At 43.9% G+C, this 15,621-nt stretch overlaps 1 protein-coding gene across 3 annotated transcripts in view; it reads right to left on the bottom strand.

Moving 5' to 3' along the window:
• Nucleotides 1–199: 199 nt before the first annotated feature.
• Nucleotides 200–15,621, bottom strand: part of LOC112221551 (semaphorin-3ab) — a 33,351-nt gene continuing 17,929 nt past the window's right edge. For 2 of the 3 annotated variants that reach the window (XM_042303945.1, XM_042303948.1), the window contains exons 9-17: nt 10,476–10,548; nt 8,653–8,797; nt 5,017–5,236; nt 4,838–4,926; nt 4,676–4,717; nt 4,043–4,200; nt 3,670–3,731; nt 2,027–2,169; nt 200–1,771 (exon numbers count right to left, since the gene is read on the bottom strand). In XM_042303945.1, coding sequence (XP_042159879.1) covers nt 1,319–1,771; nt 2,027–2,169; nt 3,670–3,731; nt 4,043–4,200; nt 4,676–4,717; nt 4,838–4,926; nt 5,017–5,236; nt 8,653–8,797; nt 10,476–10,548 — 1,385 coding nt within the window. In that variant the 3' untranslated portion in view covers nt 200–1,318. The remainder of the gene's footprint in view (nt 1,772–2,026; nt 2,170–3,669; nt 3,732–4,042; nt 4,201–4,675; nt 4,718–4,837; nt 4,927–5,016; nt 5,237–8,652; nt 8,798–10,475; nt 10,549–15,621) is intronic. The other variant, XM_042303946.1, reaches the window with a different exon arrangement.

Genomic DNA, 15,621 nt, shown 5'->3' with positions numbered 1-15,621 from the left:
ATCTAAAAACCTGTTTTTGCTTTGTCGTTATGGGGTATTGTGTGTAGATTGTTGATCTGTAAAAAGTTGTTTATCCATTTTTGAGTAAGGCTGTATCATAACAAAAGGTGTTTGAATACTTTCCGAATGCACTGCATGTGTGCGTGTATGTCTCCTTCTGTTGATTGACAGGCTTCCTATAGCACAAAAAGGAAACGTATGAAAACATACTGGCAGAATTTAATATTTACATTGGGTGTCTCCTTAACTTGGGAGAGATCAATTGAAAACATTTGATTTAATTTTAAAGTCAATTTGGAAAATCACATGAAATAAATATTGGCACAGAGATATAAATATACGCTACACAATGAAATACATGAGCGCATAATGAATCAGGGAAGGATCTGAACAAGGTCTTTGAGGAAAGCATCAACATTACATGTTTCATTATAAAATACTTTCCATCATACTTTAAGGTAGTGAATAAAGTACACACACACACACACGCGCGCGAGCGCCACGAGGACATTGCTCAGTAAAGAAGTCTGACAACATTAAAAATGTCTCTGTCTCTCTCTGCTTTTATGCAGCTGCTCCAGAACATAAAACTCAAGTTTATTTTCCTACAGCATTAGAAGTGCTTTAGCTTTGCTGCATTTCATTTTGGCAGTCTTGCAAGTTTGACTCAGATTTCCCCCTTTTAATTCCTCTGATGCACTAATGTCAAACACACCCAGCATCAATGATGCCAGTTATGTGGAGTCAAGCTTGAGTTGAAAGCCTGATGAACACCACAGAGCATTTACTAAATAAAACTGACCTTATACAACTACTGAAACAAACCTTTTTATTCAAAACATAAATAAATACGACACATAGTTAAATAAGATTTTTTTGTACATTAAACATCAAAGACAAATCACAAATGTTGTGCCTCAGAGACACATAAGTCTCTCTCACGTGCTTGAGTCCTTTTGACTCCCTCTCTGTCTTTCGTTGGGACAGATCCCAGCTAGCTTCACCTCCTCTGTACATTAAGACCCAGTCAGTTCCTCAGACAAGTTCACATAGTGTGTCTTATGAGACACCACATTCTTCCAGGTCCTCTTCATGCCTTAATATATTCCTCACCAGTCTCTTGGACATGCTGTGCATCCTTCATACAACACGCTACGCAACCACATTCACATTTCTGAGTCCAGCCCACACTGAACCTCCTATGTCTCCAATCTACATGAATATGTGTTTTTGTAAGTGTGTGTGTGTGTCTTTGAGAAAGTGAGACAGTGTTTGAGGGTGTAAGTCAGAAGAAAGCATGTTCTAGGCAGTAGAGCATCTAAGCACTTCGTGGAGACCTCTGCTGGGGTTTGCTCCTGCTCTTCCTCCCGCCTCCTCCTCCACCTCCACCTCGGCCTCCATGTTTGTGCCTCTCGCCCCTGGGGCCGTCCCCTGTCTTGCGGTTGGTGCCCTTGGTCTGATCCAGGTCGCGGTTGCGGTTCCGGCGTTGTCGGAAGCCCAGCCTCTGACAGTGCTTCTCCAGGCTGCTGGGATGGATGAGGGCCATGACATCCTGGTACCAAGGCTGGAAGGCATCTGGGCTTGGGTTGGGGTTGTTAGGGGACCAGGAGAGGGCACGGGAGGGGCTCCACACACTCAGACGGATGGTGACGGCAGTCCAACGGAAGCCATGCTCCTCCAGTTGACAGTGATACATGCCAGAGTGACCCGTCTCGGCCTGACGGATCAGAACACCTCTCTCAATCACCACCAGCTGCTCTCCTGACTGCAACTGCAACACAGAGAGAAGTGTGAGCGTGTAGGCCAGCGTGTGTGTGTGTGTGTGTGTGTGTGTGTGTGTGTGTGTGTGTGTGTGTGTGTGTGTGTGTGTGTGTGTGTGTGTGTGTGTGTGTGTGTGTGTGTGTGTGTGTGTGTGTGTGTGTGTGTGTGTGAGTGTGTGTGCGTGTGTGTGTGTGAGTGTGTGCGTGTGTGTGTGTGTGTGTGTGTGTGTGTGTGTGTGTGTAACTGCCTGTGTGTCAGTATGTACCTGATGCAGCTCAGGGCTGTTCTCTCCTGCCTGTATGTACCAGGTGACGGCTGCATGTCTGGATTTGGGCATGCACTCCAGATAGGTGCTGTTACCCTCGGCAACCATCATCATCCTCTGCTCTGCTTTCACCTGCAGACCAGCTGAACAGAGACAGAGAAAATTGTCACAAGGTCTGCTCTATATAGAAACCCAAGCTAGTATGCATTACCAGTTAAAAGTTTGAACACCTACTCATTCAAGGGTTTTTCTTTATTTTTACTATTTTCTACATTGTAGAACAATAGTGAAGACATCAAAACTATGAAATAACACACATGGAATCATGAAGAAACCGAAAAAGTGTTAAACAAATCAAAGTAAATTTTATATTTGAGATTCATAAAAGTAGCCACCCTTTGCTTTGATGACTGCTTTGCACACTCTTGGCACTCTCTCAACCAGCTTCATGAGGTAGTCACCTGGAATGCATTTAAATTAACAGGTGTGCCTTGTTAAAAGTTCATTTGTGGAATTTCTTTCCTTCTTAATGCGTTACAGCCTATCAGTAATGTTGTGACAAGGTAGGGGTGGTATACAGAAGATTTGGTAAAAGAACCCTATTTGGTAAAAGACCAAGTCCATATTATGGCAAGAACAGCTCAAATAAGCAAAGAGAAACGACAGTCCATCATTACTTTAAGACATAAAGGTCAGTCAATGCGGAACATTTCAAGAACTTTGAACGTTTCTTCAAGTGCAGTTGCAAAAACCATCATGTGCTCTGATGAAACTGGCTTTCATGAGGACCTCCACAGGAAAAGAAGACCCAGAGTTACTTCTTAATAATAAGAAGAGACTTGCTTGAGCCAAGAAACATGAGCAAATGGACATGGGACCGGTGGAAATCTGTCCTTTAGTCTGATGACTCCAAATTTGAGATTTTTGGTTCTAACCGCCGTGTCTTTGTGAGATGCAGAGTAGAGTGTAGGTGAACGGATGATCCCCGCATGTGTGGTTCCCACCGTGAAGCATGGAGTTGTGATAGTGTGGGGGTGCTTTGCTGGTGACACTGTCAGTGATTTGTTTAGAATTCAAGGCACACTTAACCAGTATGGCTACCACAGCATTCTGCAATGATACACCATCCCATCTAGTTTGCACTTAGTGGGACTATCATTAGTTTTTCAACAGGACAATGACCCAAAACACACTTTACAGGCTGTGTAAGGGCTATTTGACCAAGAAGGAGCGTGATGGAGTGCTGCATCAGATGTCCTGGCCTTCACAATCACCCAACCTCAAACCAATTGAGATGATTCGGGATGAGTTGGACCGCTGTGCTCAGCATATATAGGAACTCCTTCAAGACGGTTGATAAAGCATTCCCCTTGAAGCTGGTTGAGAGAATGCCTGTCATAAAGGCAACGGGTGGCTACTTTGAAGAATCTCAAATATTAAATATATTTGGATTTATTTAACATTTTTTGGTTACTACATGATTCCATATGTGTTATTTCATAGTTTTGATGACTTCCCTATTATTCTACACTGTAGGAAATTGTAAGACTGTAAGAAAAACCCTTGAATGAGTAGGTGTGTCCAAACTTTTTGACTGGTACTGTATGTCTGTGGGGTTGCGGCTTCTGACAGTCTCTGCTCACCTCCCTGTCTGACACACTGTGTCAGAGGGTCCTCCTCATCACCAACCTGGCGAGCGTTCCTCCTTCGGTGAGAGGAAACCAAAAAATACATAATGTTAGATAAGAGTATGCACTAAATGTGAGCATTTATGAGTAGGGCAGGCCTATAGCTACATAGACATGTATTGGATGAGTGGGTACTGAGTATATGAGAGTGAGCTGGCATGTCATAGACTTAAACTTACAACTTTATTTTCCTCTCTATTTTAACAGCATGTTTATTCATGTTTAGTTTATACTGTAGTTATATACTGTAACTGTGTGAAGTGCTAGCTAGATATACAGTAAGTGTTGGATTATAAATCTGGGTTGCGTGTGAGCTAAGCGTGTCCACCTGCGTGCAATGGGCATGAAGGGGCTGCAGGCGTGTCCGTCCCAGGTGCAGTAGGGATCTCTGGCCAGACAGCATTCAGTGCAGGCCTGGCCGTACAGCTCACACTGGAACAGAGCCAACTGGGCCACACCCTCCGCAGAACCCACAAACAGCCACTGCTGTAGTCACACAGACACACACACACACACACACACACACACACACACACACACACACACACACACACACACACACACACACAAACACACCATTATAAAATGGCTGAGAGAGCAAATGCCACAACCGTTAGTTATTTCAGGAATTATGCTTTCGATGATTCACACTTTCCAAATTCACACACGACTGAGACTGACTGCTACAGAGCATGTTTACGTGTGTTTATGTAGATTCACCATCTCAATGTGCACCAGCCCACTAGGCAAAAACTGGTTAAATCAAAGTTGTTTCCATGTCATTTCAATTAAATTACTTTGAACTAACATGGAATAGACGTTGGATTGACGTCTGTGCCCAGTGGGATTCCTCATCACTCTGTGGTTACCATAGCAACCAGTGATTAAGCACTTCTTGGAGATATAAGATGGGGAGCTTTGTGTGTGTTTGGGGGGGAGGGTATATGTGCATCATTCTTACCTTTTTCTTGGACAGTGTCATGGTAGTCACAGGTGACTTGTGCTGTGGTGGGAGAGGGGAAAAGGTGTTAGGGTAAACCAGACAACAGAAGAAACTACAGATATGTCAAAAAATGATCTAAATCTACAGATTTGTCAAAGTAAGGATACAACAAACTTGTACCTGGAAGACCTGCAGCTGCTCCAGGGTGACCTCCTGGGTGACACCGTGTTCTTTAGGGAGGGGGATAGACTTCAGCACCTGGCCTGAGTCTGCAACACAGAGGACACTCCTGCTTGTACTGTACTCAAACACACACTCACGTGCACGTACGCACACATACACAAAACCTATCCCCACACCTGTGCCAATGAACAGGACGTCATACTGTCCGTCCACTGCCTCTACTCGGTCCACGAGCAGTCGGCTGAATTTGTAGTGCACTCCCACCCTGACCAACAGAGGGCGCCCTCCCTGCGGCAGCACTGCTTCCTGCAGCAGAGGGTGGGTACGGCTGAAGAAGATGACATCATCAGGGTACTCCCGGGTGGAGCTGTAGCTACCGTATGTACTGCTGGGACACTGAAGGGAGAGGGAGAGAGATAGGGAGAGCTGCATTGGCATCAAGCATTCAATGAAATGGAAAGAGTTGGGCAAAACATGGTTAAAGTTGGGATCAAGTTAAGGTTGAGAAGAGTTGTAAAAAGTTGTGCCTTTGGACTAGAATATTTGTTGAGCTTGAGTTGGGTCAAAGATAGCGCTTGTATTCCTTAATTTTGACTGGTAGAGAGCCTCGTTCCCAGCTACATTCAGTATACAATGGCAAGAAAAAGTATGTGAACCCTTTGGAAATACCTGGATTTCTGAATAAATTGGTCATAAAATTTGATCTGATCTTCATCTAGGTCACAACAATAGACAAACACAGTCTGCTTAAACTATCACAAAAACAATAACATGCTTTCATGTCTTTATTGAACACACCGTGTAAACATTTATAGTGCAGGGTGGAAAAAGTGAAACCGTGGATTCAATAACTGGTTGACACTCCTTTAGCAGCAATAACCTCAACCAAACATTTTCTGTAGTTGCAGATCAGACCTGCACAATGTTCAGGAAGAATTTTGGACCATTTCTCTTTACAAAACTGTTTCAGTTCAGTAATATTCTTGGAATGTCTGGTGTGAACTGCTCTCTTGAGGTCATGCCACAGCATCTCAATCGGTTTGAGGTCAGGACTGGGCCACTCCAGAAGGCATATTTTCTTCTGTTGAAGTCAATCTGTTGTTGATTTACTTATTTGTTTTGGGTCATTGTCCTGTTGCATCACCCAATTTCTGTTGAGCTTCAATTGGCGGACAGAGAGCCTAATATTCTCCTGAAAAATGTCTTGATAAACTTGAGAATTAATTTATCCGTCGATGATAGCAAGCTGTCAAGGCAACGAGGCAGCAAAGCAGCCCCAAACCATGATGCTCCCTCCACCATACGTTACAGTTGTTGATGTTGGTGTGCTGTGCCTTTTTTCCTCCACACATGGTGGTGTGTGTTCCTTCCAACAACTCAACTGTAGTTTCATCTGTCCACACAATATTTTGCCAGTAATGCTGTGGAACATCCAAACTTCAGACTTGCAGCAATGGATTATTTTTGGACAGCAGTGGCTTCTTTCGTGGTGTCCTCCCATGAAAAACATTCTTGTTTACTGTTTTACGAATCATAGACTCGTCAACAGAGATGTTAGCGTGTTCCAGAGATTTCTGTAGATCTTTTTAGCTAACACTCTAGCATTCTTCCTAACCTCATTGTGCATTCTGCATTGTGCTCTTGCAGTCATCTTTTTAGTATGGCCACTCTTAGGGAAAGTAGCAACAGTGCTGAACTTTCTCAATTTATAGACAATTTTTCTTATTGGGGACTGATGAACATCAAGGTTTTTAGAGATACTTTTGTAACCCTTTCCAGCTTTATGCAAGGCAACAATTCTTAATCTTGGGTCTTCTGAGATCTCTTTTGTTTGAGGCATGGTTCACATCAGGCAATGCTTCTTGTGAATAGCAAACTCACATTTTGTGAGTGTTTTTTACATGGCAAGGCAGCTCTAACCAACATCTCCAATCTCGTCTCATTGATTGGACTCCAGGTTAGCTGACTCCTGACTCCAATTAGCTTTCAGAGAAGTCATTAGCCTAGGGGTTCACATACTTTTTCCAACCTACACTGAATGTTTAAATTATATATTCAATATAGACAAGAAAAATACAATAATTTGTGTGTATAAGCACAGTATGTTTGTCTATTGTTGTGACTAAGATGAAGATCAGATCAAAAGTAATGCCCAATTTATGCAGAAATCCAGGTAAATCCAAAGGGTTCACATACTGTTGAAGTCGAAAGTTTACATACAGTTAGGTTGGAGTCATTAAAACTTGTTTTTCAACCACTCCACACATTTCTTGTTAACAAACTATAGTTTTGGCAAGTCGGTTAGGACATCTACTTTGTGCATGACACATTTAATTTTTCCAACAATTGTTTACATACAGATTATTTAACTTATAATTCATTCCAGTGGGTCAGAAGTGTACATACACTAAGTTGTTTGTGCCTTTAAACAGCTTGTAAAATTCCAGAAAATGATGTCATGGCTTTAGAAGCTTCTGATAGGCTAATTGACATCATTTGAGTCAATTGGCGGTGTACCTGTAGATATATTTCAAGGCCTACCTTCAAACTCAGTGCCTCTTTGCTTGACATCATGGGGAAATCAAAAGAAATCAGCCAAGACCTCAGAAAACAAACTGTAGACCTCCACAAGTCTGGTTCATCCTTGGGAGCATTTTCCAAACGCCTGAAGGTACCACGTTCATCTGTACAAACAATAGTACGCAAGTACTATGGGACCATGTAGCTGTCATACCGCTCAGGAAGGATACACGTTCTGTCTCCTAGAGATGAATGTACTTTGGTGCAAAAAGTGCAAATCAATCCCAGAACAACAGCAAAGGGCATTGTGAAGATGCTGGAGGAAACCAGTACAAAAGTATCTATATCCACAGTAAAAGGAGTCCTATATCGACATAACCTGAAAGGCCGCTCAGCAAGGAAGAAGCCGCGGCTCCAAAACCGCCATAAAAAAGCCAGACTACGGTTTGCAACAGCACATGGGGACAAAGATCATACTTTTTGGAGAAATGTCCTCTGGTCTGATGAAACAAAAATAGAAATGTTTGGCCATAACGACCATTGTTATGTTTGGAGGAAAAAGGGGGAGGCTTGCAAGCTGAAGAACACCATCCCAACCATGAAGCACGGGGGTGGCAGCATCATGTTATGGGGGTGCTTTGCTGCAGGAGTGACTAGTGCACTTCACAAAATAGATGGGGATCATGAGGAAAGAAAATTATGTGGATATATTGAAGCAACATCTCAAGACATCAGTCAGGAAGTTAAAGCTTGATCGCAAATGGGTCTTCCAAATGGACAATGACCCCAAGCATACTTCCAAAGTTGTGGCAAAATGGCTTAAGGACAACAAAGTCATGGTATTGGAGTGGCCACCACAAAGCCCCGACCTCAATCCCATAGAAAATTTGTAGTCAGAACTGAAGAAGCGTGTGCAGGCAAGGAGGCCTACAAACCTGACTCAGTTACACCAGCTCTGTCAGGAGGAATGGGCCAAAATTCAGCCAACTTATTGTGGGAAGCTTGTGGGAGGCTACCCGCAAGGTTTGACCCATGTTAAACAATTTAAAGGCAATGCTACCAAATACTAATTGAGTGTATGTAAACTTCTGACTCACTGGGAATGTGATGAAAGAAATAAAAGCTGAAATAAATCATTACTGAGTTTAACAACTGAGTTTAAATGTATTTGGCTAAGGTGTATATACGCTTCTGACTTGAACTGTACTTTTTCTTGCCATTTTAACTTGACGAATCAGAATATGGTGAGTAATGATGGACAGGGAATGACAGCTCATTAGTAGAGAACTTACTGTGCCAGGTCTTGGATAGGGGACCTTTCCTGTGAACTCAGCCCACTTGTACTGCGGTCCCTCCTTGTGGTAGAAGTTTCCCTTGAAGGCCCTTACCACGTCCTGCATGCGGTACACACACACCGCCGAACCATTCAGAACGTCACTGTGGGGAAGAGAGGGGATAGTGTGTCAGTCATTATCACCTTTCAATCAACTGTCAACTGTTTTAGAAAGAAAATCTATTTTTTTGTCCGTTAAAATAACATCAAATTGATCATAAATACAGTGTAGACATTGTTAATGTTGTAAATGACTACTGTAGCTGGAAAAGGCAGATTTTTTATGGAATATCTACATAGGCGTACAGAGGCCCATTATCAGCAACCATCACTCCTGTGTTCCAATGGCACTTTGTGTTAGCTAATCCAAGTTTATAATTTTTAAAGAAAAATTGCCAGGAAACTGAAGATCTCGTACAACGCTGTGTACTACTCCCTTCACAGAACAGCGCAAACTGGCCCTAACCAGAATAGAAAGAGGAGTGGGAGGCCCCGGTGCACAACTGAGCAAGAGGACAAGTACATTAGAGTGTCTAGTATGAGAAACAGACGCCTCACAAGTCCGCAACTGGCAGCTTCATTAAATAGTACCCGCAGAACACCAGTCTCAACCTCAAAAGTGAGGAGGTGACTCCAGGATGCTGGCCTTGTCCTCTTGCTCAGTTGTGCACCGGGGCCTCCCACTCCTCTTTCTATTCTGGTTATAGCCAGTTTGCAGTGTTCTGTGAAGGGAGTAGTACACAGCGTTGTACAATATCTTCAGTTTCTTGGCAATTTCTCGCATGGAATAGCCTTCATTTCTCAGAACAAGAATAGACTGACGAGTTTCAGAAGAAAGTTCTTTGTTTCTGGCCATTTTGAGCCTGTAATCGAACCCACAAATGTTGATGCTCCAGATACTAGACTAGTCTAAAGAAGGTCAGTTTTATTGCTTCTTTAATCAACAACACTTTTCAGCTGTGCTGACATAATTGCAAAATTATTTTCTAGTGAGCAATTAGCCTTTTCAAATGATAAACTTGGATTAGCTAACACAATGTGCCATTGGAACACAGGAGGGATGGTTGCTGATAATGGGCCTCTGCACACCTATGTAGATATTCCATTTAAAAAATCTGCCGTTTCCAGCTACGATAGTCATTTACAACATTAACAATGTCTACACTGTATTTATGATCAATTTGATGTTATTTTAACGGACACATTTTTTTGATTTCGTTGATATATATGATGAAGAGGGTGAGGCTTAAGCTACATCCCTGTCTCACCCCACGGCCCTGTGTGAAGAAATGTGTGTTTTTTGCCAATTTTAACCGCGCACTTGTTTTTTGTATACATGGATTTTATAATGTCGTATGTTTTACAACACCACTTTCCATCAGTTTGTATAGCAGACCCTCATGCCAAATTGAGTCGAAGGCTTTTTTGAAATCAACAAAGCATGAAAAGACTTTGCCTTTGTTTTGGTTTGTTTGGTTGTCAATTAGGGTGTGCAGGGTGAATACATGGTCTGTTGTACGGTAATTTGGTAAAGAGCCAATTTGACATTTGCTCAGTACCTTGTTTTCATTGAGGAAATGTACGAGTCTGCTGTTAATAATAATGCAGGTTACTGTTGACGAATATCAATATCTCTCTCTTTCTCTCTCTCTCACACACACACACACACACACACACACACACACACACACACACACACACACACACACACACACACACACACACACACACACACACACACAACACACACACACACACACACACACAAACAGGCTGAATCACCTGGATGTGGTAAAGAGTCCGTAGATAAGAGGGTTCTTCTTGTCCTTCCCATCATGGAGGATAAAGATGTCCTCTGGAAGGAGAAGAGAGGGGATAAATGTTGCATTAGGTGAGAAACTTGGGTCAAACTGATTATAGGGATGATTTGCATTATTAAATATGTGACATGACAGGGTACAAGGTACATATCCACCCTCCACAGCATAGACAAGGTACATATTCACCCTCCACAGCATAGCCATGGTACATATCCACCCTCCACAGCATAGCCATGGTACATATCCACCCTCCACAGCATAGACAAGGTACATATCCACCCTCCACAGCATAGACAAGGTACATATCCACCCTCCACAGCATAGACAAGGTACATATCCACCCTCCACAGCATAGACAAGGTACATATTCACCCTCCACAGCATAGCCATGGTACATATCCACCCTCCACAGCATAGACAAGGTACATATCCACCCTCCACAGCATAGACAAGGTACATATCCACCCTCCACAGCATAGACAAGGTACATATCCACCCTCCACAGCACAGACAAGGTACATATCCACCCTCCACAGCATAGACAAGGTACATATCCACCCTCCACAGCATAGACAAGGTACATATCCACCCTCCACAGCACAGACAAGGTACATATCCACCCTCCACAGCATAGACAAGGTACATATCCACCCTCCACAGCATAGACAAGGTACATATCCACCCTCCACAGCATAGACAAGGTACATATCCACCCTCCACAGCATAGACAAGGTACATATCCACCCTCCACAGCATAGACAAGGTACATATCCACCCTCCACAGCATAGACAAGGTACATATCCACCCTCCACAGCATAGACAAGGTACATATCCACCCTCCACAGCATAGACAAGGTACATATCCACCCTCCACAGCATAGACAAGGTACATATCCACCCTCCACAGCATAGACAAGGTACATATCCACCCTCCACAGCACAGACAAGGTACATATCCACCCTCCACAGCATAGTCATGGTACATATTCACCCTCCACAGCATAGCCATGGTACATATCCACCCTCCACAGCACAGACAAGGTACATAAAGCCACACTCAACAACCCCACTTCTGAAGCCCTCAAAAGCAATGGCATGTTCAGTGGAGGGAGGCACAGAGTTCTCTACGACATCTACAAAATGACTGGTGGATCTCCAAAGCACAAGAAATACAATCTTGTGCGGGCAGATAAGACACTTTTATGATGCCCTGAAGAACACACACGGCCCAAGAAGTTGCTTTCTCCGTACCCTCAGAAGTGCAGATGGGTCTACACTCATAAACTAAAATAATCCAGAGGTGGGGTGTGCATTTTGAAAGTGACCAGAATCGTGTTCCACACTCAGAGATCCTACAGAAAACCAACTGCAGGAGCACTGACGAGTCCATCACACACCACTATGGCTCAGCCATGCTATCCGGATGCCAGATTGCCTGCCACAAAAGATGCTGCACGGACAGCTACAATTGGGCCATTGCTCTTCAGCTGGGCAGAAAAGGCAGCTGAAGAACCAACTGAAGACATCACTAAAGAAGTGTGGGATAAATCCTGCCTCCCTCCAGAATGTTGATGTGGACCGTTCCACCTGGCCAGGCCTCTGCCATCAAAGAGTGCAGTTGGCCGCTGAAAAAAGGACTGAACGTAGTCTGGCAAGGAGACTGGCCTCAACGGCAGATAATGTGCATCCCGCATCGGATTATACAGTTGTCAGCAAACCCACAAGCAGTAGTGGAAGTCATCATCGGATACGAAATGTGTGCGTATGTATGTGTGAGCATGCGAGTGAGCAAGTGTACAAGTGTGTGTGTGTGTGTTTGTGTGTGTTGTGTGTGTGTGTGTGTGTGTGTGTGTGTGTGTGTGTGTGTGTGTGTGTGTGTGTGTGTGTGTGTGTGTGTGTGTGTGTGTGTGTGTGTGTGTGTGTGTGTGTGTGTGTGTGTGTATACAAATGTGTTCCTAGTCCAAATGTGACTAATGCTGTTTGGTATGGTGGTACGGCTAGGCGGGCCAACCTAACGAATCCCAGTCAGTAATATGCATATTACATACATAGTATATTAGTATTAGTATTACATGCATAGTATATTTCAGTGTGAGAGCTGAAGACGAGCTGATCCTCCATGACCAATCCTCCTACAGCAGGCCTCTCCTGCCCTGCAGCTAGGCCTCTCTGCCTCTCTGTCTCCTATGGCCCCACACTGTCCTCCATCCCTCCCAACCCCATGACACAGATCAACCACTGACCAAATATATGACACATGAACATGTACACAAGCAAGACATTGATATGGACTTTTCAGGGAAGTTGGGAACAAATATACACAGGCAGTTAGGAAAGCAAAGGCTAGCTTTTTCAAGCAGAAATTTGCATCCTGTAGCACAAACTGTATTCTGTATTTATTTATTTATCTTGCTCCTTTGCACCCCAGTATCTCTATTTGCACATTCATCTTCTGCACATCTACCATTCCAGTGTCTAATTGCTATATTGTAATTACTTTGCCACCATGGCCTATTTATTGCCTTAACTCCCTTATGTTACCTCATTTGCACTCACTGTATATAGATTTTTATTTTTTCTACTGTATTATTGACTGTATGTTTGTTTATTCCATGTGTAACTCTGTGTTGTTGTATGTGTCGAACTGCTGTGCTTTATCTTGGCCAGGTCACAGTTGTAAATGAGAACTTGTTCTCAACTGGACTACCTGGTTAAATAAAGGTGAAATAAAACGTAAATAAATATTACGCACACGCAGTCTGTGTATACACAGACAGACAGACACACTGGATGCAACAAACAAACACATGCACACACGTACACAGGAATGCAGGCACGCACGCACACGCACGCACAAACACACAAACAGACAAACACACACGCTAGCATACAGACAGTATGTATGGTGGGCTTGTAGTTGTGGTGTGGTACACAATGAAGCGTATAACTATTCTCACATTCCTCTCGTTCCTGCTGCTTCAGGTGGCCTCGATGAGATCAGTCTGGTGGGAATCTAATCTTACCTCCCACACATACACCACTGCACACACACGCCGCCGCATAGCCCAGGGCATAACACACAGCAGAGGAGTTTGGGTACACCATGCTGTGGAGACTGCTGGCTGTCTCTCTGTCTCTGTCTCTCTCTCTCTCTCTCTGTCTGAACAATCATCTCTCTCAAATCCCCATTTTGTGAGTCTCTTTCCTCTACATTTCTTTGTCTTTCACTTTCTCCTCAATCACTCACTCACTCACTCACTCACTCACTCACTCACTCACTCACTCACTCACTCACTCACCACCACTCACTCACTTGTCACTCACCACTCACTCACTTCACTCACTCACCACTCACTCACTCACTCACTCACTCACTCACTCACTCACTCACTCACTCACTCACCACTCACTCACTCACTCACTCACTCACTCTCTCTCTCTCTCTCTCTCTCTCTCGCTCTCTCTGTGTCTCTACTTTTCTTTCCAGAGGGCTCTAACAGTGTCAGTTCCTCTAAACAAAGGCATCTGTTCTCCTGGAGGGTAGATACCCTTGTCTGGCCCGCACCCCTCAGGCTCCAGCCCCTATCCTTCTCAGCCTTATCCCAAAAAACGATGGCTTCTCCTCAACTCCTCACCCCTCCTCTTCATTCCTCCTTCTCACTCCTCTTCCCTCATCAGAGTTGGGCTATCTAGGGACTAGGATGTGGGTTCTGTCTTGCATACCCCCTGGCTACACTCACACACATAGGAACTTCCTCTAAATCCCTGAAATCTATGAACCCAAAACAAACTACTCAAGACCTTTTAGTCCTCTGCTTGGGGACCGAGGTGTTCATACCTCAACTATGTGGTCTAATAGTCATTGTGTCCTGGTCCAAACCCATGGTATGACAGTCCTGAATAACAACATAATAACAACATTGCAGTGAATTCTGTTGATGGGATTCTGACCAATTACACCTTTTAAATGTTTACATGTTTCTCCCACTGGCCACACATTGGTTGAATCAACAATGTTTCCACGTCGTTTCAATGAAATTATGTTGAACCAACGTGGAATAGACATTGACTTGATGTCTGTGCCCAGTGGGCTATAATTAAACCCATAAAAATGCCACTAAACTCTGATAATCTAAGACTTTCGCTTACCATGTCTCTCATAAGCTTTCAATCCAAGACTACTGTTGGAACCACTTTATTCTGACTGTAGGATTAGAAACGAATGTATTCAGTAAATGTTGATGGTTGAGTACTCAACACTGTCAACGATCCCCTTCACCTGTACAAACAGAGATGACCTGCCAGGATAGTGGCTTTTGTCAAAGCTGACACAAGTTTTGCTCAAATATTCCTGTTGAAGTTCCGGCATAGATAACAACCTGACTCAGACTGTGTCCACTCCTCCACCATGAGGGACCCGGACACACACCAGGCGCTCATGGGATTCGTAGTGTTTCTGGCCGACGGAGCATGGCGTAAACTAAACACCGGCGGCATTCTTGGGCTGATGATCTTTGGTGATCTTTTCAGCTGCAATATGTCCCGGGGCAGGTTGTTGTGTGGGGATGTTTATGGTCATCCTCCCACTCACTGTCCTGGCTGAGACGTGTTGGGTTGGACAGAAAGGGGTGTGTGTCATAGTGTGTGTGTGTGTGTGTGTGTGTGTGTGTGTGTGTGTGTGTGTGTGTGTGTGTGTGTGTGTGTGTGTGTGTGTGTGTGTGTGTGCACGTGTGCGTGTGTGTGTGTGTGTGTGTGTGTGTGTGTGTGTGTGTGTGTGTGTGTATGTGTGTGTGTGTGTGTGTGTGCATGTGTGTGTCATAATGTGTGTAGTTGACTCAGTTTAACCCCAGAGAGAAGGAAGGAGGGGGTGAAGTAGGGCTCAGGTTGTTTATTCTACTGTCTGGTTGTCTTTACAAAGAGAGATGTGATAAGGGACCGGTCCTGTCTCTCTGTCTCACTCTCAGCGAGGCCAGCTACTGATCACATCACTTACAGATACACCATGGCCTATATAACCACCCATGACAGAGTGCACACATAAACATAGACACACACATGCACACACACACTAATCACCCCATAACACACATGAAAAACGGAAGATGAA

The sequence above is a fragment of the Oncorhynchus tshawytscha genome, linkage group LG22 (assembly GCF_018296145.1).
Source record: "Oncorhynchus tshawytscha isolate Ot180627B linkage group LG22, Otsh_v2.0, whole genome shotgun sequence".
Taxonomy (NCBI): Eukaryota; Metazoa; Chordata; class Actinopteri; order Salmoniformes; family Salmonidae; genus Oncorhynchus; species Oncorhynchus tshawytscha.
The sequence above is the reverse complement of the archived record's forward strand: the minus strand, read 5'-3'. Positions and strand labels throughout refer to the sequence as shown.